This window comes from Solanum tuberosum, unplaced genomic scaffold, assembly GCF_000226075.1.
Source record: "Solanum tuberosum cultivar DM 1-3 516 R44 unplaced genomic scaffold, SolTub_3.0 scf00133, whole genome shotgun sequence".
In the NCBI taxonomy this organism is placed as follows: Eukaryota; Viridiplantae; Streptophyta; class Magnoliopsida; order Solanales; family Solanaceae; genus Solanum; species Solanum tuberosum.
Genome location: NW_006239056.1, coordinates 881,318 through 906,696, shown reverse-complemented (window position 1 = coordinate 906,696; position 25,379 = coordinate 881,318). Strand labels below are relative to the sequence as shown.

Below are 25,379 nucleotides of genomic sequence, written 5' to 3'. Positions count from 1 at the left end.
CTCTGGTATGCGGATTTTTAGAAAGCACCCAAACAAACTAAATAGTTTTGTGTAATATTTTTCCCTTTCAAGTATATATAACAATATGATATATTCTCCCTTTACTATTTCACTTTAATAATTTCTTATGATATATTTAAATGAGGAACTTTAAAATGATATATGTAAAGCAAAAGGTAGGGCTGAACTTTCTACATGTTAATATTAGAATATTTGTTCATTTTTTCAGCCTTTTAAAATTTATTTATCCCTTCACAAACGATTATTTATTTATTAGAAAATTTAATATCTCAGATTGATGTTCATTTGATTCCCCAAACATACCAAATAGTAACCCTTCCCGGAAGCAAAAGGATAAATTATAAAATCAAATTAAAGATGATTGATTGAAGGATAAATGATAAGATATTACAATCTATAAATTCCATGATATTAAATTCCTGCGCGAGGGGCGAATAATTTTACTAGTAGTAACATATGAATGAGAGTATTAATCATGTCTACAATGCAAGGGAGATTAATAGCCCGTTTGATCAAGTTTTTAAGGTTAAAAATATATTATTTTTTCTTCAAAAAATACTTATTTTAGAAAAGTAAAATGTTTGGTTAAGTTTTTAGGAGAAAATAAATACTTCCAACGAGTAGCTGAAACTATTTTTTACAAGTTAAACAAAATAGTTTTTTTTTTTCCGAAAGCACCTTTTTGAAAACATTTTTGAGAAAATACACCTGAATTTTTTGGTAAAATGTATAAAAATGGTGTTGAATAGAGTGTCTTAGTAATGCTTGAATTAATTATGCTGGTAGGGCTATTCAAAATCAAATCAAAATCAATAACTCGAACTAAAAGAAGTTATTGATTTATCAATAATGTGTTATGATTTAGTGGTTTTAATACTAATCTTAACTTTTTTTTATATAAAATTATCCATTCTTAACGGTTTGAGGATTTTTCTTACGGGTTCACCGGTAATATGATAGTAAATTAATAAAATAATTTATATCATTCGGTATATAGAGTCATTGACTTGGGGTTTAGTTCCATACTTTCATTTATGACTATCTCAAACTCTCGGTTATTCTACAGTGTGACAATGCTTGCTTTTGAGCAAAATGTCTGTCAGCGTTTCTATGTGATTTTTTGAAACTCTCGTTTCTATGTGATTTTAAATGATCTTGTTATGTGAAATCTTAACCGTTAACCGATAATGACCAATGATCGATAGTGATATTTTAATGGGTATATAACAATTTAGCATGTCTACACATTGATAATCAATAAGTTGAACCGATAAACATCAAACTCAAACCGGACCGATACACAAACCTAATGCTGGGAATATTTCTTATCCACTATTTGGTTTAATGTATTAAAGACAATTTTGTCTTTAACCATGCTTATTCATATAATAATAACCCTTGCATTACTCATACCATAATTTGCAATGTATTAATTATACACCCTATAATATTGAATAAGGTGTATAAATCATGTATAAGTTATACATAAGATGAAAATCTTACCAAACAACTGATTAAATAAATATCCTACTTAATACATGTATTAGAATCTCTAATACAACCTACCAATCATTTAGAAGCATTTTAAAAACGCTTGTCGAACATTAATTGCCGCTCAAAAAATGTTTTTTAAATTTTTTGGTCAAACATAAACTGCTTCTCGCCAAAAATACTTATTTGAAAATCATATTTATAAAAAAATACTTTTCAAAATAAGCTGTGGCAAATGTTCACCAATATGAGAGAAATTACATGGGTGAAACCAGGAAGGATCAAAGAGGTTTTGAAGTGCTGGAATAGAGATGGAAATGCAGGAAGAAAGGAGGAGAGATGGAAGATGGTCCCATCATGTATATGGTGGACAGTATGGCTAGAGAGGAACCAGAGATGTCATGAAGGAAAGCAGAGCAACATACAAAGATTTAAGCTTAAATGTTTAGCCCTGTATTATTTTTGGTGTAAACAAGTAGTCTTAGATAGTTCAGAAGTAATCAGCACAAATATAGACTGGCTGTAACTTGGTAGGTATAGGATCCTATGTAACTACAACACTTTTGGAGGGGAACTACACTTTTGAGGTAGTATACCTGTGGATGAATATAGACTAACTGTTATTTTTATCAAAAAAAAAAAATAAGCTGTTTTTAGAAACTTTAACCAAACTGACTAGAATTCTAACTATCATAGTAGTGGAACTGTTGCATGAGTCAAAGGTCTTTCAAGTCTCCTGTTGATCTTTCTCCTTTGTTAATAATGACTTGGATTATGTGCATGCATAATATTGCCTACTGAAGTTTGTCAGTTCAATTCTTGAAACCAAATGCAAGCCACAATGTTTGTCTATCTTCCTTCTATTCTGTACTTGTCTTTCTTTTTACATTTGGTGCTTTCCCAATTGCCCCCAAATCAAATTAATGCCATGACAAAGGTCTATGATCTGCTTCAGAATGATACTGGTTCTTCTTTTGCATGGAATGGGATTGATAGAAACTCAATCCCATGTTCTTGGAAAGGGATTTCTTGCAATTCTAACAATTCTTCCCTTACCAAAGTTACCTTTTCATTGTTCACTATTTCTAGCTCTGAATTCTTGCCTGTTATTTGTCAAATTGATACTTTGGAGTCTATTGATGTTTCCCAAAACTTTTTGAGCTCTATCCCAAATGAGTTCATCACTGTTTGTGGGGGAATTAGTGGGTTGAAATTGTTGAACTTTAGTGGGAATAAATTGGAGGGTTTTTTGCCTACTTTCACTGGTTTTGGAAAGTTGGAGTCTTTAGACTTTTCTTTTAATCGCTTGAAGGGGAAAGTTGACTTGCAGTTGGATGGATTGAATTCACTCAAGAGTTTGCACCTTAGCTCTAACATGTTTAATGGGTCAGTTCCTACCAGTCTTGGAAAATTTAATCTTCTGGAGGAGCTTCATCTTTCTGCAAATTCTTTTGAAGGTGAATTCCCCACTCAAATTGTGAACTTTGGTAACTTAACTTTGATTGACCTATCTCTAAACTTCCTATCTGGTGTAATTCCTGATAGATTAGGTGAACTTTCAAAATTGCAAGTCTTGATTTTGTCAACCAATAGATTGAGTGGCACAATCCCACAATCCCTTAGGAATATCACAACGCTGACACGTTTTGCTGCGAATCAGAATTTTTTTGTTGGAAATATACCCTTTGGTATAACCACATATCTGAGGAATTTGGACCTCAGTTTTAACAGATTAAATGGTACAATTCCTCAGGACCTCTTATTCCCAATGAACTTGCAGTTTGTTGATCTCACTTCCAATAATTTAGAGGGACCTGTTCCTTCAAACATGTCGATAAGTTTGATCAGGTTGAGATGGGGGCAAAATGCTTTGAATGGATCATTTCCATCTGCTTCCTTTGAAAGCCTTCAAAGTTTGACCTACTTGGAACTGGACAACAACCAGTTAACTGGACCAATTCCTTCTGAATTGGGGAAGTGCCAAAAGTTGGCCCTTTTGAACTTAGCCCAGAATAAGCTGAGTGGTGTTATTCCTGTTGAGTTGGGTGATATTTCTAATCTTCAGGTACTGAGTCTTCAGTCCAATAACCTAGTTGGAGAAATTCCAAGTAACATTTCACAGTTGAACAGATTGCAGAGGCTCAATTTCAGCTGGAATTTGTTGACTGGTTCCATTCCAAGTTGGTTATCAAGTTTGAGAAATCTCACAAACTTGAATTTGCAGGCGAATAATCTAAGTGGTCGAATTCCGGTTGACATTAGTAACTTAAATGTGCTGTTAGAACTCCAACTTGGAGGGAACCAACTCGGTGGACCTATTCCTGATATGCCTTTGAGTTTACAGATTGCTTTGAATCTGAGTCACAATCTTTTTCAAGGACCTATGCCAAGTAGTTTTTCGAGATTGACTTCATTGGAAGTTTTGGATCTCTCTTACAACAGGTTCTCGGGTCAGATTCCAGACTACCTGACGGGAATGAGAGGCTTGACTAGGTTGGTGCTTTCAAACAATCAACTGTCTGGAGTTGTTCCAGAGTTTGAAAGCTTTGTCAGTGTTGAGACAGGTGGAAATGGGGATCTGATCTATCCTTCCGCAGTTGCAAAATTGGAATACAATGACAAAAAGGGCAAGACATTGTCATCAACCATAGTCCTCCTCCTCTTTGTTTTAGGTGGCTTTGGTTTTGGTATATTTGCAAAATTTTGTATACAGTACGTTGTTTCAAATAGCCTGCACCGAACTAAGGTTTGTTGGATCACTGACGATAGCCTCCACAAGTCTCAAATTACACTGTCCAAGACCATGGCTGCAGTTTGTAGGCCAATTAACATTATGCAAAGCAATGAGTTCTACACTTACTACAAGGTTATAATGCCTTGTGGTATGTACTATTGCATCAAGAAGATTACGAAGAAGAGCAAGTCGTTTAACTTGCATAGCTTTGAAAGTTTCAAACAAGGGCTTGTTAATATATGCCACCTTAGCAATTACACCATGGTCCCCCTTGCTTATGCTGTGGAGTCTGATAATGCATTTATCTTTTATGAATACCCTCAACATGGAACACTCTATGACCTCCTTCATGGAAGATGTGATGACAATGTTGTAGACTGGAGAAGTCGCTTCGCCATAGCTGTTGGCATTTGTAGAGGTTTGGCTATCTTACATGGAGGCTCTCTCTTCAGCGATCAGATCCTCCTCCTCCATGTTTCATCAAGCAGCATCTTTATGAAACATTTGAACCAGCCCGTAATTGGAGATATTGAGCTAGGGAGGGCATTTAATTCTTCACAATTTTCTGTAGCAGTGGGATATGTTCCTCCAGGTAAACTGATCCTTCGTTGCTTTTGCGACGATGATGTGATTCAAATCTTAAACAAGTAATTATTGAATGTTCTTTAATTCATGTCTTTACAATCACTCACTTCACTTTGCACACTATTTTACCTACAAGGCAATTCAGAGTCCTTTAGGATTATCAAGAATCCCTTTGTCAGATTCTTCATCAAGAAACTTTATGGTTTGTTGTATCTTGAGAGTTTGAAACCAGAAATTATATCTAATTGGGTAGGATGATAACTACAACACAGAGATATAGTGCCGTCCATAAACCAACACGAACCAACTTTCATTTTCTTAGTTTTTGTTACTTTAAGGACCATTTATAGTTCCTGTTCTTATACTACTACAACAACTACTACAACTACTACACTTGAGTTTCAAATAAGTTGAAATCAGCAGTAGAAACTTAACTGACTACGTTACTCCATATAGTTAATGTCTTTTTAAGTGGTAAGATCGGGATAGAAGGAAGGGGAAGGAAAGTATTCAATGTGATTGAACTTTACATCAATCGAATTTATGACACCAATTTATTAGATTTCTTTCTCTTTTATGCAGGATGCCAGCTTCACTAAATAACTACTAGTGCTTATTTTCTCTCTGTTTTATAAGAATGATTTTTCATGTAATGTTTGTTTTCGCAGAATATGCTTCTGTGATGAAAGTGACTGAGGCTGGTAATATGTATAGCTTTGGGGTAATAATGCTTGAGCTGCTAACTGGGAAACCAGCAATTAGTGAAGGAACAGAGTTGGCTAAGTGGATAATTCAGCATGAAGATTTGGGTGAAGTTGTTGACAGCAGAGTGAGTGGAAATTCGGTTCAAGTTCATCAACAAATGCTTCTAGTGCTTGAAATTGCTCTGCAATGCTTAAGAGTCTCTCCAAATGAAAGACCTGATGCCAAAGAATTACTAGAGACTTTGCTAACTTTGGGCCAACAGTTTGGTATTTAATCACACATCGTATAGTACCATTATATTTCTACCTCATGTTATGTTGCTCAGACTCTTAAAAAAGATGATGTCGGTTGCGTGTTGTATCCCCCAAAGGTAGTGCATTTTGGGATGATCCGACACCGGTGCAACAACATTTTTGGCTAGTCTGAAAAGCTTAGACCTCAATGTCCTTATTATGTAGTTTAAGATTTTTGCACCTCTTAAGAAAGATAATTAATAGTGTCAATCATATGCTTGTCTATACTATCCCATTGGGTGAGAGCAAATTCTTTCCACCTTCTTATTGGTTGGGAAGCAGGGGAATAAGAGGAAAAGTCTCAATCTGAACAAATTTATCACTCCTTTTGCCTTGCTGGGATCTCACTGATCTATGGTGAGGTGCTATCTCCTGCTCCTCCTAAATAAGTTATAGTTAACACTTATTTGGCTCTAGACATGACTTTACCAACATTGAAAGAAATCTAAAATAACACATAAGAAAACCTAATATCCCTCCACAGAATCACAAAATATGGATACAGCGCACAACATATTAGAAGTATAGATTCCATTATGACATTGGTCCATGACTCACAAGAAAATCAATGCTTTGATATCAAGTTTACACACCCTAACTAGGTGCTAGCGATTTGTTTAATATTCTCTTCTTATAATGCTAAATAATGCTTAAGTAAATCCTTTGTCTACTCTAAGGTGTCTTAGACATATAGCTGATACTAGCTGGCTGAAATTATGTCTTGGGCTTGGTATGCTCTCATTAGGACAAACATTTGCTCTAGAAAAAGACCTAGCGTTTGGTCATGATTTTTTCTCTCTTTTTCAGCTCCGTAAAACATGTTGGTCCATAAAATTTTGAAAAAATCCGGAATTCAACTCGGAATCATAGGAATTTGAAAATACTGTTGTTTTCACTCCAAACTACTCACAAAAATTCAAAAACAACTTCAATTTGTATCCATGGCCAAACCCAACTCCAATTTTCAAGAATCATTTTTCACTTTGAAAACAAAAATTACTTTTTTCAAATACTCACAATTGTCATGGTAAAACAGCCCCCTAATGGCTTGCCTAGACAAGGTTATTTCCTTGTTAGCACCTTAATGTTACAGTTCTCAGCCATTTTATAATTAAAAATCCTAGAATCTTTCATAAGCAACATTACCTAAATCAGCCAAGAGCAAAAACTCCATTTCCTTGATTGCATTTCCCAAACTAGCAAATCTTCATGTCTGTCACCTTCATTCGCCAGGAAATCAACATGTGACAGTTCTTGGTCATATGCACCTACTATAACCCACCAGCAGGTAAGCCAACAAGTAATGGGTCTGAGGGAAGAAACTAAACAAGAGTAGGCAAAATTTAAGATAACAATATAAACAGGCGGAAGCAACCAAAACATATATATAAAAATAAAGATCCCTCCCAGAACCTGGAAGTCACTAAGCAAGATCGCAATACTTGATCCACTACTAAGGACTCACCCACCGGGGTTGAAACATGAACCGGCTCTGCCAAAGACACAGACCTCATACCCGATCTGGGAGCAAAATAAACAGATACATACGAGAATGTGGACCGGGATCAAATAATATTGTAGTAGGCTGATGGCATAATAAAAGCGTACATATGGTGACATCGTCAGATGCCTCAGCCGCCGCCCTCGTCGGGGTTGCATAGAAATGGCCCTGAGCACCTCTGCCCGATGCATCTGATCTACCACCTAACCTGCCTCCCCGAGCTCCGCCTCTGGTACCCTGTCCCGACGATCCTAGTCCTGACCACCACCTCTAGCTGGAGAGGGCACTGCTAAAACTGGTCTAGGTCCAAGGGGAGCTGGTACAATCGCCCCTCGCCGGGGGCACCCTCTGGACCAATGGTCAAGAGCACCGTAATCAAAACACCCCGAAGCTGAATGCCTTGAAGTAACCCGACCGCGGTAGAAAGAGAGAGAATCTGATCCCCTCGAACTCTTGCCCATACTAGGACCACCCTACTGATGCTGGCCACCCTCAGAAGCAGGTAATGCCGCCTAAACAGGCTGACTGGAACGTCTGGCGGGGCCTATCATAGGAGTCCCTCCCTCTAGTCTGGGACCCGATGTGCTGCCCTTTTGGGCCTCGCGATGAATATGCTCCATGGATCGGGCATGGTCGACCACATTAAGAAATGAACGGTCGACTGAAACCAAATGCTCTGTGTCGACCCTCAGACGGTACCGCATCCCACGTACACTCTCCTCCTCCGTATCTCGAGCCGGTGCTGCAGCCCTGCCTCGACCACGGGGTCGGCGTCTACCCCAAGTTGGGGCTCTGTCTCCAGGCTCGGTTGCATCACCCTCGGTTGTGCCGCCTCGCGTGCGAGCCATCCCTCGAAAGAATAAAATAAGTGAGATTTCAAGGAACCAATAAAACACAAGCTGCACGAAGTGAAACAAAAGAGGAAATTTTCCTAAAGACATCATGTAGCCTCCTGAAGATAAGTTACGAACGTCTCCACAAGACTCTACTAGACATTAGCATTGTACAAGTGAGACCGGTGAACCTGGAGCTAAGCTTGCCCCGCCTCCCGAATCTCATCACGCCCTTCATAGGCGATAATCGGAGAAATACCCGATCGGCCGTTGAGGTTTGTAGTTGGCGACCGGGTATTTCTCCGAGTATCTCCTATGAAGGGCGTGATGAGATTCGGGAGGCGGGGCAAGCTTAGCTCCAGGTTCACCGGTCTCACTTGTACAATGCTAATGTCTAGTAGAGTCTTGTGGAGACGTTCGTAACTTATCTTCAGGAGGCTACATGATGTCTTTAGGAAAATTTCCTCTTTTGTTTCACTTCGTGCAGCTTGTGTCTTATTGGTTCCTTGAAATCTCACTTATTTCACTCTTTCGGGGGATGGCTCGCACGCGAGGCGGTGCAACCGAGGGTGATGCAATCGGGCCTGGAGACAGAGCCCTAACTTGGGGTAGACGCCGACCCCGTGGTCGAGGCAGGGCTGCAGCACCGGCCCGAGATACGGAGGAGGAAAGAGTTCGTTGTTTCGTACGTGGGTTGCAGTACCGTCTGAAGGTCGACACAGAGCATTTGGTTTCAGTCGGCCGTTCATTTCTTAATATGGTCCACCATGCCCGATCCATGGAGCATATTCATCGCGAGGCCCAAGGGGGCAGCGATAAGAGGGCATGCTACCAGGGCAGCTACATCGGGTCCCAGACTAGAGGGAGGGACTCCTATGATAGGCCCCGCCAGACGTTCCAGCATGGTCAGTCCAGTCGGCCTGTTCAGGCGGCATTATCTGCTTCTGAGGGTGGCCAACATCAACAGGGTGGTCCTAGTATGGGCCAGAGTTCAAGGGGATCAGATTCCCTCCCTTCTTACCACGGTCAGGTTACTTCAGGGCGTTCAGCTTCGGGGTGTTTTGATTGCGGTGCTCTTGACCATTGGTCCAGAGGGTGCCCCCGGCGAGGGCGAGGGCGAGGGCGAGGGCGAGGGGCGATTGTACCAGCTCCCTTTGGACCTAGACCAGTTTCAGTAGTGCCCTCTCCAGCTAGAGGTGGTGGTCAGGACCAAGATCGTCGGGACAGGGTACCAGAGGCGGAGCTCGAGGAGGCACGTTAGGTGGTAGATCAGATGCATCGGGCAGAGGTGCTCAGGGCCATTTCTATGCAGCCCCGACGAGGGCGGCGGCTGAGGCATCTGACGATGTCACCACAGGTACGCTTTTATTATGCCATCAGCCTGCTACATTATTATTTGATCCCGGGTACACATTCTCGTATGTATCTGTTATTTTGCTTCCCCCAATTGGGTATGAGGTCTGAGTCTTTGGCAGAGCCGATTCATGTTTCAACCCCGGTGGGTGAGTCCTTAGTAGTGGATCAAGTATTGCGATCTTGCTTAGTGACTTCCAGGTTCTGGGAGGGATCTTTATTTATATATATATGTTTTGGTTTTGCTTCCGCCTGTTTATATTGTTATCTTAAATTTTGCCTACTCTTGTTTAGTTTCTTCCCTCAGACCCATTACTTGTTGTTCCGAGTTACGGGTTGGCTTACCTACTGGTGCGTTATAGTAGGTGTCATCATGACTCGAGAAATTGGGTCGTGTCAAGTTTAGAATTATATGCAGCATTCTTCATATTAATCGCTAGTTTTCTAGCATATTAGCAGCACACGGATGCTTCTTTTCATTAGGTATAAAACAGTTAGAACAGTCAGATATGTCAATCCAAGTACAGCTAACCTCCTTTTACGAACCCACTCTGCACATTCCCCTTCTAACACCTGCGGTGGACAGCCAATTTCCTTCCTTTGCATACTCTGATATTTCACACAGCTTACTGGCAACTACTTTCTCCGGTTCAAGATGTCTATGAACTCAGTAGGAAGCAAGAATCAATCCAGATAATCCCAAGACATCACCCTTCTCACCCAACTGCTGAGGAAAAACAACTGCTTCAACCACCCATCCGACTCTTCCTGACATATCAGCAATGCTAACCGCTGACCCATATTCTCTGTCCATCAACTCAAACCTTTTGAAGACCATCATCAACCAATGCAGTCGCAAGCAAACCAGATTGCTAGAGAGGAAAGACTTCATGTCTGTATCCACTCTGCAGTGGAGATGTAATAGCGCTGGAGCTTTTTCACCCATCTATGCTGACCATCTCGCTTGTAGTACTCCTGTATGGAGTAAATAGAGCACCAAATTGGATGTTCAATAAATTGACCACATCCAAGAGATCAAAAGTTTTTCTCATGAAAGCAAGATGAAAAATAAGCACCATGAAAAGACTGAATCAAGTCCAACGGGAAAGAAGATCAAGTCATAAATCACCTGAACCTATCTACTGTCAGAAACTTGTATGAACTTGCACCTAGAAGTAGCTAAGAGATGCTACCAAACAAATATCATATTTCATTTCAAGTGGATTAATGTCCAACAATGAACTCGTGCACATTTCCACTGATATCAATTGAACTGCATCCAGGTGACTTCTTAACACCTAAATCCCTCATAGTTCCTCTGACCTTTAATACATCTTCCCATCTGCCAGCAGATGCATAGGTGTTTGCCAGAAGTGTATGAGTGCTAGAATCATAAGATTCAATCTCCATGAGCAGTTCAGCCACACGTTCACCAACATCAACATTGCCGTAAATTCTGCAGGCACTGAGCAAAGCCCCGTATATTGGAACTATAATCTCATTGTCTCTATTGGGTATCTGAGATATCATTACTTCAGCTTCACTTAGGAGCCCAGCACGACCAAGTAGGTCTATCAAACAACCATAATGTTCTAATTTTGGCTGAATTGCATGAATCCTACTCATTGCATGGAAATACTTGCGACCTTCTTCTACCAAGCCCCCATGGCTACATGCACTTAACACTCCAATATAAGTGATATCATCAGGGTGAAATCCAGCTTGTTCCATTTCTGAGAACAGTTCCAGTGCCTTCCTAGTGTTCCCGCTCATGGCTAGAGAACAAATAATTGAAGTCCAAGATGCAGTGTCTTTCTCCTCTAATTCATCAAATATTTCCATCGATTTTTCTATACAACCACACTTTGCATACATCTCTATAAGGGCAGTACCAACAACGGCAGTAACAGTTATTCTGTTTTCCTTCATGTAATCATGAATCCATTCCCCTTGCTGCAGGGCTCCTAACTGAGCACAACCAGTGAGAAGAGCAACCAGTGTGTATTTGTCAGGTTTAATTCCCTGCATTTGCATCGAACGAAATAGGTCCATTGCATCATCAACACGATTGAATTGCACATACCCATTAATCATAGTTGTCCACAGAACTAGATCCCTTACTGGACTCCTCTCAAAAAGCTTTCTAGCTTCATCCAATTGACCACTATTAACATACCCCGACACCATACTAGTCCAACATATCACATTTTTCATTGGCATATCATCAAATATCTCCCTAGCCACCATCAAACACCCACACTTACAATACATATCTACCAATGCATTCCCAATAATAAGGCTGAACTCAAGCTCTTCAACAACATATCCATGAATTTCTCTACCAAGTTCCAAGCTTTTCAACGCAGCGCAAGCTGACAAAGTACTCACAACTGTAGCTTCATCAGGCCTAGCACCATTTTCCTCCCTCATCTTCTTGTAAACCACAACAGCATCCCGAAACCTACCACATCTAACAAATCCAGAAATCAATATATTCCAAGCAACCGAATCTCTCTGAGGCATTTCATCAAACACCTTGTTCAAACTCTCCACATAACCAAACAAACCATACATATCCATAACAGAATTACCCACATAGTTATCAAACAAAACACCAGATTTCAAGACATACCCATGAATCTTTTCACCTCCTTTCACCATTTTCAACTCACCAATAGCTTTAAACACAAATGGGTAAGTAAAATTATCAGGAAACAAGCCATGTATTCTTAATTCATCAAACAAGAAAAGGGGTTTCTTGAATTGACCCGTTTTCACATACCCTTTAATCATTACATTGTACATAAACAATGTTCGGTTCTCACAGCAACTAAAGATTTTCTTGGCGTAATTAAAGTCTGTATCATCATGAGTGGTAAAAGCTAATAGCTTGTGTAAAATGCCAATGTGTTTGTGGAAATTGAGAATGATAACTTGGGCATGGATTTGTTTGAGTTTTGTAATGGATTTGCAAGTCTTAAGAAGCTCAAAGCAAGTTTTAGTGTCAAGTGTATTGGAAATTGACCTAATTGAAGACATTATATTATAGGATTTAGGGAATAGAACACAGGTTGCAAAAGAACCAACTTTTTTCAATAAATAGAAAGGTATAAAAATATTGATTATGTATATTATATATTACTCCCTCCGTCTACTTTTAATTGTCATAGTTTTCTTTTTTAGAGTCAAAACGATAATAACTTTGATTAACATTTTACAATGTATTTTTTCATCATATTGATAAGCAAAAAAATTGAAATTTATAGTACTTTTTGTATAATTTTTGAATATTTAAATTTTTTGTTTAAAATATTGAATTAATGTAATCTAATTTAATTTTGAAAATTAATCAAATTGACTTTCAAAAAGTGTAACATGACAATTAAAAGTGACAGAGGGAGTAATATAAAGGCAAATGATGGTTTAGTAAATTATACTCAAATTGATATGGCTACGACTATGGTCAATATTTATTCAATTATCGTAGTTCGAATTTTGAGTTTGTTATCCGATTTAACTCAGATTTGTTTATAAATGCCTTTCATGCAATATTATACAAGGTCAATACATTATATATTCTTCTACTTTGAATATGAACATGTCCACAATCATACAATGGAGAAAAGTAGCCAATAACTCCAAAAGTTACATATTCAAAGCTTGAACTCAAAACGGTCGTCCATTGCTATTAGCCAACTACTCCAAAGGTTCAGGGGCTGGAGGTCAAGAGAGGAATTTCCATCTTTATACTCCTTCCATTCCACAATAAATGGACATCTTACTAAAAATATTTGTCTCATATTACTTAATCACTTATTAAATCAAGATAAAATTAATTAAAATTTTCCTATTTTACCCCTACGGTTAATATAGCATTTAGAAAGTTTAAACAAATTTTGAAGATCTAAGAATTTCTTTTTTCAAGAGATTAATCAATATGAACAAAGTGCAAAATAGTAAAGTTGATCAATCTATTAATGATTTCTTAATCACCATGTAAAATAGAAAATGTCGATCTAATACAAGATGGATGTAGTACCATTCATAAAAAGGATGGTTCATGATTTACAGAACTTCTCTAACTAACAAAAGAAAGGAAGACAGGGAAACGAACTAGTGAAAGATTTGGCAAAATCTTCAAAACATTAAACAGCAATGATAATTTATATCTGGGGTGGCCATCTTAAAACTTTCACCCCTTTGGACCTACATATAATAGAGTCAAAGCTGTATGTTTAGTTAACTGCAAAAAGAAACCTAGAAACAGATCTACATCTGGACTAATAGGATGAAACTTTTCAGGTTTCGATCATGGGCTCTGGATCAGAGGGTTCCGTCTGCGACTTGCCTGACTGACAAACGCTATTGAAAAGAATGTCTTTAATAACCTGAAAACCAAGGATAAATACATCCGACTGTCAAAACATTGCTGGATATTCAAATATGAATGATATGCAACTAATGTAAGAATACAACAGTGTATACCTGCGACATTAAGCCATGAACTTGCTCGACAGTAATCTTAGCACTATCACGTGTAATCTTAGCAAGCTGAGATTCTTCCTGCAAGTCAAAGGACCAACACGTTTAGTACCATGCATGTTGTATTCTGCAATTTACTGAAGCAAGTATAAGTAAGGAAGATAAAAAATAAAGGACAAAAGACTACAGAAAATTGAAGTAAAAATATGATAGCATTCAATGCATAGTCTGGAGTTGCAGGTCAAGACTAGGTAACTATGGCATAATCAAGCCCAATAGCGCAAATACAAATAGTGAAGTGAAACACTATGGCACATCATTACCTACCGCAGCAAATTACTGATGTTATGCTTCACAAAACATACATGAAAAGGGTATTGAAGTACCAAGAAAGCGAAAGGCTTCACCTTGGTACTTCTATCAAGTTCATCCCTTTCTACAAGTACCCACAATTACTCTACTTCTTCTCGTACCCACTATCTATAACAAACCTCTCACATTTCTTTATTGGGGCATTGCGCATCCCCTCTTCACATATCCAAACCATCTCAATCTCACTTCCCTGATCTTGTCCACCAATAAAGGTAACATGTAACAAATGGACGAAGTAGAAGATACTACCCAAGTACTAAACAAGAATACTGCTAGTAGGAGAAATGGGGACTAGCCCCCCGCCTCACCCACCTAAAGGTGCTATAACGCTACTAACCTTCTACCTTAATTCTCAACATCCTAACTTTCCTTTCTAGGATCAGGTCCACATTAAGCCGCAAGTGTGCTATGTCCAGCGAAATCATCTATACCCCTGTACTTCTTTGTCCTGCCTCTAGCACTCCTGACATCCACTATAACCAACCTCTCACGCCTCTCGGATTCTGTAACTTCCACCACCACTAATTTTGAACAAAATGGTTACATGCCTACTAAAATAGGCTTTGGAAATGGGGGGAATAGAAATGGTTGGTTCAATTGTTTTTGGGATCTACTTTCCTCTGTATAAATATTGCATGTGCAAAGGGAAGTGGAAAGAACACATGAAGACTGAAAACCAGTGCCCAAGGCACAAGACTGGTTTACCAAATAAGTAATCACAAAGTTTATCCTCAAAATTTCACTAGGTTAGTTGCTACCATAATCATAGGGTTTTTGTTTTCCACTCATTTGCCTTTGACCGCTTTCTCATCACTTATATGTGTCTGCTCCCCCCTCCTACCCCCCAAAGAAAAATCTCAAACCCCTAATGTAACGACGAAAACACAGGCACCTGTTGGTATTAAACAAAGAAGTTCAATAATGATGGCAGGTCCCCTCTTTAACACCTAGTTCTGGTTCACAGATCCAAAATTTGGCAAGTGATTATTTTTCACCACTCTTACTTGACAAAAGTCTTTATTACACAGGTTTACTATAATAGAGGGCCAAACCATTCATAGCTAAGATGAGATCATATTGACACATTATCATAATGAACTAGTTTTTTATTAGGGATGTTATTTCACACACATTCACATGGGAATGAGACTTTTCTCTGTCCACTATACCTTTCTTCAATATCTTCTGTTAAAGTAGAAAGAGAACTCTTCATTCATACAATCTTGGCCATTTCTCCATCTCATAAGAGCTTCAAGCACAAGCTATTGCTGAGAGTTGTATGAACCTAATCCATAATCAAATTGATTTTCTTCTTGTATTGCATTACTTTCTCCTAGTTGAACTTCATAAGCACGAATTAGGTGTTCCAGTATATACGGTTTTGCAAACTCTCACCATTTAAAAGAGAAGAGAAAAATCAACATGTACAATTGGAGGCAAATTTATATTTAGTTCCCTTTGTATATCCTTGCACATTTTAATTGTAAGCAGTTTCATAGCCCAGCAAAATATAATCAAGAGGCCTAGTATGCTATAAGCTACAAAGTTCCAAAAACAGCCACTCTGTGAGCACAAAATATTACCTAGGTTCATAATGTCTAAATAGGAATCACATGTCAAAAAGATTCAAAGATAATGGTTCAACAAACACAAGACTTAAGAACTGTCAAACTAATGTTCTCTTTTTTCAATTGGTCAAACTAATATTATCAAACAAAGAGATAGACTTGTAAGTTAGAGTATGCATTGTCAAGACTTGAGAGAAAACAAAAAAATACCTCCTTCTTCCTTTGAGGGGCTGCCACTAAGGGCCCAAAACGTGAATGGGGCAGTTGATTTTCAGCTTGCTCCAACTTTTCAGCTGCATGAGTTAATGGGATCAACTAATTTTGAGGTGTTTCAATATTGTGTAAACTCATGTCCAGGCATCAAATCATTATGATGATAAAAGAAGGTGGAAAAGGTAGGCAACAATGATATTACCAAGATCAGATATCTGTCCAGCAACATAGTCTCCATTTCCAAGCAAAGGAGAAGAAGAAAGTGTGTTCACCCAATACTTGTTCCATAGTAGATCCAAGAGATGGCAATCGAGAGAGGACTTAAAATACGTAACATCCAATGAATAATACTGCAAATTAAGAGAAAAGTTGGTGAGCTAACAGTCAAGAGTAAAGCTGAAGTTGAAGTCCTAGATTTAACATAAATGTGTAAGTGCATGCGCTCATGCCAATAGGCTGACCTGCTTGCAATGTACTCCAAAGTCTTCGATTTTGTTCAAAGGAATGGTCTGGTACTCTGAGATAGGGTCATCTGGAGGCTTATATCCTTCAGGATATGTTCGAAAGGCACCAATCTCAACTTTTCCAGCAGAAACAGTTCTTGTTGGATCAATAACAACTGCAAGAAAGGGTTCCTGATACTGCTGGTTAAGCATTTGTGTAGATACATCAATGCCAGAGAGCCAGCATCCATAGCCAGGATGAGAATGGTACCACCCGACCACATTCTCCAGCCGACCAGCCTATACCATAAAGTCTTAATAAGAGAATGGTCTGAACAAACTACTGGGACAAGCACACTCCAATTCAGAAAACCAATCCACACACAATGTATAAATCCTATATAACATTGTCTACAGATAAAGTATAATCAGCTCAAAAGAATTTCTAGGTGCAGCAAGATTGAATTTTGTGACTTGAGGAAGATTTTTGACCTGAAGTTACTAACTACTAAAGTTATACATATGTACAATATATATAGAGACTCCAAGACTATAATTATAAAAACACACATGAAGCAATAGATCAACCGAAAGAATTGACTTTTTGCTAATGATTCTAAAAATCTACATACGAAACTTGATTTTCTTTCCACGAGGCTCAAAATAGGTACCCAGTCAATGAAAACTGGCCCGGCCACCAACAAGAACAAAGTTTCAATCTCAATCAATTCTATCAACTCACCGTCCTGCCCCTTTTGAACCAGTTTACAATATTTATTAAATCCGAAAAGTCTCTGTAAACTGACTAGTTTAGCGCTAGTGTACCCTTCTCCATTATCGACACCACAACATCAAAAAGAAGAAAAAAAGTGATAAAAGGCATTAACCTGCTTGTTGGTCTGTGAATATTCAACCATGTATTCATACGCATCAGCTTGAGCATTAACCCTAGTTTCAGTTCCTTCAACAGGAAGAGCAAAAGCATCCATAACAATAATAGCATCTCCATCCGTCTTACCTTGCATTAGTCCCATGACCTCAATTGTACCTCCAGAACGCGCGTGAACAACCATCTTTAGAAGAGCAAGAGCAGAGATCTTCACGCGCTTGAAGTAGTGAGGGTCACTAGTCCACGGCTTCTCCCGCTGGAACTTAGTCTGTGCCGCATCGTCGTAGTGGAATATGGCATCCGACGCTGAGTTTTCCGGTGCCGACCCCGACGGCGCGTCCATTGTCACGATGTTGTTCTCTAACTCCCAGGTTTGTTGTGCCATCGCCGCCGACGATGCATAAGAATTCAGAGCGTCCATTGGGAACTGAACTTCGGAGAAGAAAGCAATTGCAGAGCTCTCTTCTCTGATTTTATATATAAGTGGAATATCACAAAATTAATTTAAAGAATTAAGAAAAAACCTTGTTATATAATTTAATTTTACATAGTATTTTAAAAATTAAATTACACATTTAATTTCTTTATGTACAGATATTAGTTTATATAACAAGGTTGTTAAATATATATTTTTAAAATGAATATATTTATAGGTAGGGATATTTTATGGATTGGAATATTTTATGAGATTAGTTAATTTCACCATTTTTAGTCCAAATAATAGAATAGAATAAGTTTGGAATTAGTTTTATGTAGGGCCTGTTTGGAAAGCCACCCAGGTAACTAGATTTGATGTAATTGGATGAATTACAATGTCTGTCATGTTTGATTGGATAGGTGATTATTTGGACAATTGAATTATGACATTGAACTTTATAGGACTACATTTTTTTTCAATTTCCTCATAATTTAATAATTAAGCTCATCATCTTCTATCTCAAATCCTTATAAATGAGGCATGGAGAGGATAAATATCAAGGTATCTCTATTTCGTAGCAATAGAAAAATTGTTATTGTTAGACCCTCGATTTAAAATTAAATAAAGATATACAAACCGTTTGAAAAAAAAAAGGATATGCAAACACAAGGACATTAACAACAATGAAATAATGTGAAATAAAGAGTCATACAAATATACATAAGAATGAATAGTATGCCAACAAAATAATATGATATTCAAAGCACAAAAAAAACATATGATACCCGATGAACAAGAAATTATGAGAATAATGCTAATACCATCGATAAGAAAGAAGGTCCAAGTAGAACCATCACGCATATCCCGCAGGAAATTAAAGCCAAAGATTAATTATAATAGAATTCTTGTTCATTTATTTTCTTAATAAATAAACTAGTAGTACGTTTTTCCAAAATTTTCTTCAAACCACTTTACGATTCTGTTTCAATTGTTGAAATGAGATGTGGAATAATTAATGCAAAGTTAATTTTGTTGTAACATTCAATATTTAATACAAATTTTAATAACGTAATGTGTTGAATTAGAACTAGTAGATAGAATATTTATAAAAGGCAATTTTAGTTCAATTGCTCTAATTGTTGTAATTAACTTACTATATAGCTTTGAATAGGATTAGTAAATAAAAATAAAATAAGAGATACCACAATATGCAGTTTATTATAATTTTGCTACTTTTTGTTATTGGAGTTTTGATGAACTTAGTAAATTCAGAGAGATATATTGTTGGAGAAGGCTATGGTTGGCGTCCTGCTCCTTACCCTACTTACTATGAAGATTGGGCTACAACTGTCAAGTTAAAACCCGGAGATCAATTAGGTAAATTTGAATTCTTCGTATTTGCAATTTATTTACATACTTGAACAAATAGAAATTTGTGAAGGTTCAAATGTAGGGTCTATAGGCTTTCTTATAATTTTGATATGCTATTTTGGGAGCCAAAGGCGAGTGGTGGCGGAGCCACATATATTTGAGGGGTGTCGACTGACACTCCTTCGTCTGAAATTACACGGTGTAGTTAGGTAAATATATGTTTTTTTATGTATATATATATACATATAGACACTCCTTGGCTTCTATGCGCTTTAACTTCTTTATGTTTTAACACTCGTTAGTCGAAATTCTGGCTCCACCACTGGCTGTGAGGTAAGCTTTTTTTTCGGAGTTGATCGTGCTTCCTTATTCGCTAGAATTTCCTTCCTCCGGTGTTGTCTTCTCACCAAGCACTCTTCTTGTCATTTCAACCTTTCCTCATATCTAATTTGGCCTGAAGTCTTTCTTTAGCCGTTTTTGGAAGGATTAAAGGTACCAACTAATTTTAGGGGAGTACATAGATGGTTCTTCGATTCGTTTTTTTTTTTCATTTACCTAATCAAACCATCTATATCGGTTTTATAACTTCATAAACCAAATCAAATCAATAAAAGTGTTGATTTTGTGGCGAAGGGGGTGTCAATTCACTCTCTTTGGACAAGGATAGCTCTACCCCTAACATCTTAAATGTGTACTTTGGACATGATTCATAACTTTATTTGTCTTTTAGAAAGTTACTTTTTCGTGTACATATATACGTATTCATATATGTGTATACCATTTTATTTGTAGAGTTTAGATTCCAAAAGCCAGAGGATTTGCTAGAGATTGGAAAATACAACTATTATGCATGCAATTCCAACATTCCTTCAAGGCAGTACAAAGATAGTCCAGCAATAGCATTCATGTTGGTACCTGGAGATTATTATTTCAAATCCAGCAACAATACTAATTGCATCAATGGCCAGAAGCTTTATGTAAATGTAGCAGCTCCAATTGAAGATGATTCTGATGATAAAATTTGAGATAACTAGCTAAGTGCATATTTCAAAGTTTGGCAATAATAACCGGTTAATGAGTTCAGAATGACTGTGATCTTATTATATGTATGCATGCATTTTCTTTCTTTTGTTTTTGCACACATAGTTTGAGTTGAAGACAATAAGTTCAGTTGAACTCATAGAACCAGTGGTAGCTATACGCCTTTTACTTGCTTCAGATGGCGAATGGATGTTCATGGACACTCTCTCACTGTTTTGTTTTCAATGTGAACTTTGCTGTGTATTACCAGAAATATATTTGCTGCAACAACTAAAAATCACATTGGCTATTACTTTCACAAGACAGGGAGTTCACATAATATGTTATAAGGGGGTGTTTAAACAGAAATAGTCCTTAATGTACAGAAAAGTGATCCTTTTAGTCCATATATACCATGTAATCGAAATAGTCCTTAATGTATGAATAAGTGATACATTAAGGGTGGTGGTGGTAGGAAAAGGGTCACTTTTTCTACGATTACGAGGTGTATATGAATGACTAAATTAGTCCAACCCCATACATTAAGGACCATTTAATTGATAAACAGATGTTAAAGAAGAGTAATACTGTCTAACATTATGTAATAAGTCTACAAAAAACCAAGTGCAGTATCAATGTTTACAACCTATCTGGTTGTGAGCAACAAATATCAACATTAACAGCTTCTCCTCCATCAAATCAGAACATCTGATTTGTGAACAAGTCATGCAGATAAAAAATGTCTTCATCGTCAACGGGAGATTAGCTGAGGGGGCAAAGGGAGGTGACTAAGCAGGAGCCGCCCCTGCAGCTGCATATATAACCGGACATTCCTCTATAAGCAGTTGGTGCTTTCCCAACATAAAAAATGGAACTGGTATCATTATCTTCGTCCATGGGCTCAGTGACTAATGCTCCTTTTTCACCTCTTCCTTACCTATAGGAAAATCTTCTCTTATGTCCTTCACCCCCTGCCCGGAAACAAAGAATGTATACAAAGATAGAAGGGAAAAGATGTGAACATTTAAGAACTACCATTGCCAAATGATTATTCTGCTATTCAGATGACGAAATTCGCTTATAACCACTTCAACGCGATCTTTTCTTGCGATGGTAGTACTTTTTTGTCAGGTGATGGAGGTCAAAAATACTTTTAGTGCTCCTCACTCAAATGTAAAGCCTTCTAAGAAAGTTGTTGGAGATGGAAGTCGATCACTAACTCACACTTGAGCATTGTTACAGAAGGTTGAAAAAGATTGAGCTGCTAAATCTTCAAAAGATCAAGTCAGTTTCTATTTGTACAACAAGAAACCAGGGTGTTAAAGCATCAATCTTGAACACTTATATTATTCTAGTTCTTCACCGGACAATTTGGATGTTATTGAATGTTAGAATCTGAAATCTTTAGATATATCATATCACCTCATGTGGACATGTGATGGAATCTCGAGCACCTTATTTCTAGATCTCAATTCCAAAACGTCTTGAAGATTAAGGACGATTCGGGTGGCACAAGGAAGATTGATGCTCCAAATTTGGTGTCGCTAGAATATACAGGATGTCTGATTCTTGAACTGAAAGTTGCAAGAGACTCGAGACAACTGAAGCACTCAAAAATAGATTTGCTTTGCCACAATTTAGATTTGGCATGGCTTTGTAAATTGAACAATTTTTTATCAAACTCGGCCTCCATGTCTCAAGTTTCCATTCCCTTGTAACACAATCTAACCACTTAAAACTAGGGAATGTGCTAAGACAATATATTTTGGACAAAAAAATCAAAAGGAAAGTTATACAAATTCTTGTTTTTCCTTTTTGAAAAACACTCAAATCTCTACACATTAATTTTCAACAATGGAAACCATGTTAAAGAAGAGTCCCTAGAAAATGTTGACACAATGTTTCTCTCCTGAGATAGAAACAAAATGAATCTCATGATATTCAAGTATGTCAGTATCACTTTGCATATCTACACCAAAAACAATATATAAATCAACCATGTGTGATTGACTGTACATTCTCTTGTGTCGTCATTACCTTTATACATCATGAAATAGCAAATTATTGATCATTTGAATGGAAGATTTACAAAACCAACAAACAACAAAATACCAAGTGTAATCCCACAGGTGAGTCTGGGGACGGTAGAGTGTACGTAGACCTTATCCCTACCTTGAGAGGTAGAAAGGCTATTTCTGAGACACACTTGGCTCAAGGAAAACATATAAAGCGGATCGAGAAAGGGAAGATTACAAAACCAACAACATCATATCCAGTGAAATCCCATAAGTGAGGTATGGGGAGGGTAGAGTGTTTATAGACCTTTACCATACCATGGGAGGCAGAGAGGTCATTTCTAATTGACCCTTAACTCAAGGAAAAGCACATCAAAAAAGGAAAGTTTTACATAACCATGACAAAAAATCTTAAAGGGAAAGTCATGAAAGATCTTGTTTTTTTCCTTCAAAAAACTAATCATAACTCTAAAAATTAACTTTACTAAACACAAAGCATGTTAAAAAAGAGTACCCAAAAACGTTAGCACAACTAGCAAAATCTGATGATCACAAAACACAGTCAAAACAATCTTCTGAGTGAATCAATCTACAGTTATAAGTTGTATCACCTATGAAAACAAACATTCAACTAAAAATGAATCAATCTACAGTTGTAAGTATATATATGTGTGATTCCTTTTTGGTTGAATGCTTGTTTTCATAGGTGATACAATTTATAACTGTAGATTGATCCACTCAGAAGTTTGCTTTGATTGTGCTTTGTGATCATCAGGTTCTGCTAGTTGTGCTGATGTTTTTTGGTACTATTCTTTAACATGCTTTGTATTTAGGAAAGTTAATTTTTAGAGATATGATTAGTTATTTGAAGGGAAAAAGTAAGATTTTTCATGTCTTTCCCTTTGAGATTTTTTGTCATGGTTCTGCTTTCCTTTTTCGATCTGCTTTGATATGCTTTTCCTTGAGTTGAGGGTCAGTCAGAAATGACCTCTCTACTTCCCAAGGTATGGTAAGGTCTATAGACACTCTACCCTCCCCATACCTCACTTGTGGGATTTCAGTGGATATGATGTTGTTGTTGGTTTTGTAAATCTTCCCTTTCTCGAATCATCATTATAGCTTCCTTTTGATTTCTTGTCCAGGATATATTTTGACTTAGCACATTCCCTAGTTATAAGTGGTTAGATCGTGTTACAAGGGAATCTGGGTTTTTCCTTTTCTTTAGATAACATATGTTGGATTAATAGAATTTCTTTCCCGTTATGTGGTACAAGGCCATAGATCTTTTTTTTGCATCACTAACAAGAATAAAAATATATACTCAATGATATAATTTTTTCTTATCTTGAGACAAATAGTTTTCTTCTTTGTTGTCTTCTTTCTTATTATAATTATAAAACCTTCCGTCCGATAGAAAAGGTAAAGAATGCAAATGCTTTCATAATATGCTTCGTATCTCTGTGGACTTTTGTGGTAGTATACCACATGTACCTTCATGTTTGATCCTTTTACTAGTCACTCATGACTTTTTTTTGTGAGGGGATCTCTTCCCTTTTAAGTCTTTCTTGCCTACTAGGTTTCATACGAAGGACATAGGCGAGTTGAAATACTTTTTGGAAGTAGAAGTGAATAGAAGAAAGAAGGAAATTTTTCTATCACACAGAAAGTACATTCTTGACCTACTTGTAGAAACTGGAAAATTGGATGCCAAACCCTGTAGTACACTACTAGTTCACAATGTGCATCTTATGAAAGATGATGGAACCCCTTTTGATAATCGAGAGATATTTAGAAATTACGAATGTTAGGATCAAGCGGAATTAATGTACCATATGACTTTATCAGTTTCTCACTCACTTAAGCATATTATCTTAAGATAATAAACAACCATTCTATACCCTCCATGTTCACAAATGAACCACCCAACACCAAGGTGAGTTATAATACAACAAGGGTGATAGTTTAGGTAGGTAAAGCGAACAATGATAGTTGAGGTATGAAACTCGCAAAAAGTGATAGTTTGGATGTGTTTTTGACCATTAACTCTTAGTAAAATTATTTACCTTATCCAAAAAGACAAAAACTCCAAAATAAGATGCCGTTACGCCCTTTGTCCCTTGTGAAAACTGAAGGGCAATAATTCACATTAAATGGACACAAGCAGCTTGTAAGCAAACATGTGGAACCTAATAAGCCAAGTAAAGATAATATGAACTCGAAACTTGCATATTTACTCAATAAAACTTCCTACTAATCACTAGAACTAGACCTAATTTATAGAAAGTTTTTGTTTGTCAATGTCCAATAATTTAAGCCGACAGCCTAATAAGGAAAATTTCAGAGATTATCTTATCTATATGATTTGTTGTAGCTTCAGATCCATTTTCAGAAATGAAAAACTACACTTATGCCAGTTCCATTGATAGTCACATACTATGATTAGCTGAACCAACCTTAGCAGACATATTAATAGTTATCCGGACCAACCTTAACAAGTGTTATTAATGCCATTTGGCTCCAATATAAGAACACTCATGAACTTGCAAACACTAAATCAAATATCCTTAATACAATAGTTTAAAAGTCGACCTGCAGAACAAGTATAAGTTATTCAAAGGAAAGAACTGGTCACCTAATTTAAATGTGCTTCACTCAATCTGACAGCATGATAGAAGTTGTCGCCTTGGATAAGACCATTCTTTTGCTACCTGGGACTCCTCCTTTCCCACCAAAAGGTAAAATGGATATTCTTGATTGCTCTGTATTAATAAAGAAATATGCATACATTTCACTAACTGAATATCCTACTTCTGAGTATCTTTACAAAGTAAAAAAGCATAATTCAGAAGAAAAAACTAAACTAAAAAAAGCTAAAACACAACTTAATTACCTCGAATTTCAAAGGCAGCTGGTCATTGATAAACTACGATCATATTAACTCTAGCAAAATCCTGTCCAAAAATATCATGAATACAAAGCTACATAGTCCGAGAACAACAACATAGTGGGAGAACTAATAGTTTTTTATTCTTCTAGCCCATAGATCCACTCTTCTATTAGTTCAAGTTTAGG

General features: G+C 37.2%; 4 protein-coding genes across 4 annotated transcripts; 2 read left to right on the top strand and 2 right to left on the bottom strand.

The window, feature by feature from the left end:
* The first annotated feature begins 2,205 nt into the window (after positions 1-2,205).
* Positions 2,206-6,039, top strand: LOC102580416 (leucine-rich repeat receptor-like tyrosine-protein kinase PXC3). Its single transcript, XM_006351149.2, has 2 exons — positions 2,206-4,838; positions 5,500-6,039. Exons 1-2 carry the CDS (start codon positions 2,342-2,344, stop codon positions 5,808-5,810), a joined length of 2,808 nt encoding a protein of 935 aa, XP_006351211.1. The 5' UTR covers positions 2,206-2,341; the 3' UTR covers positions 5,811-6,039.
* Positions 6,040-9,856: 3,817 nt separating this feature from the next.
* On the bottom strand, positions 9,857-12,591 carry LOC102588804 (pentatricopeptide repeat-containing protein At1g31430). Its single transcript, XM_015310367.1, has 2 exons — positions 10,646-12,591; positions 9,857-10,491 (listed from the first exon to the last, which is right to left on the bottom strand). Exon 1 carries the CDS (start codon positions 12,553-12,555, stop codon positions 10,741-10,743), a length of 1,815 nt encoding a protein of 604 aa, XP_015165853.1. The 5' UTR covers positions 12,556-12,591; the 3' UTR covers positions 9,857-10,491; positions 10,646-10,740.
* Positions 12,592-13,513: 922 nt separating this feature from the next.
* LOC102588481 (COP9 signalosome complex subunit 5b-like) lies at positions 13,514-17,979 on the bottom strand. Its single transcript, XM_006351091.2, has 6 exons — positions 17,482-17,979; positions 16,613-16,894; positions 16,354-16,501; positions 16,149-16,231; positions 14,002-14,079; positions 13,514-13,904 (listed from the first exon to the last, which is right to left on the bottom strand). Exons 1-6 carry the CDS (start codon positions 17,902-17,904, stop codon positions 13,815-13,817), a joined length of 1,104 nt encoding a protein of 367 aa, XP_006351153.1. The 5' UTR covers positions 17,905-17,979; the 3' UTR covers positions 13,514-13,814.
* A 1,130-nt stretch (positions 17,980-19,109) lies between these two features.
* LOC107061296 (early nodulin-like protein 3) lies at positions 19,110-20,297 on the top strand. Its single transcript, XM_015310319.1, has 2 exons — positions 19,110-19,278; positions 20,065-20,297. Exons 1-2 carry the CDS (start codon positions 19,110-19,112, stop codon positions 20,295-20,297), a joined length of 402 nt encoding a protein of 133 aa, XP_015165805.1.
* The last annotated feature ends 5,082 nt before the right edge of the window (positions 20,298-25,379 follow it).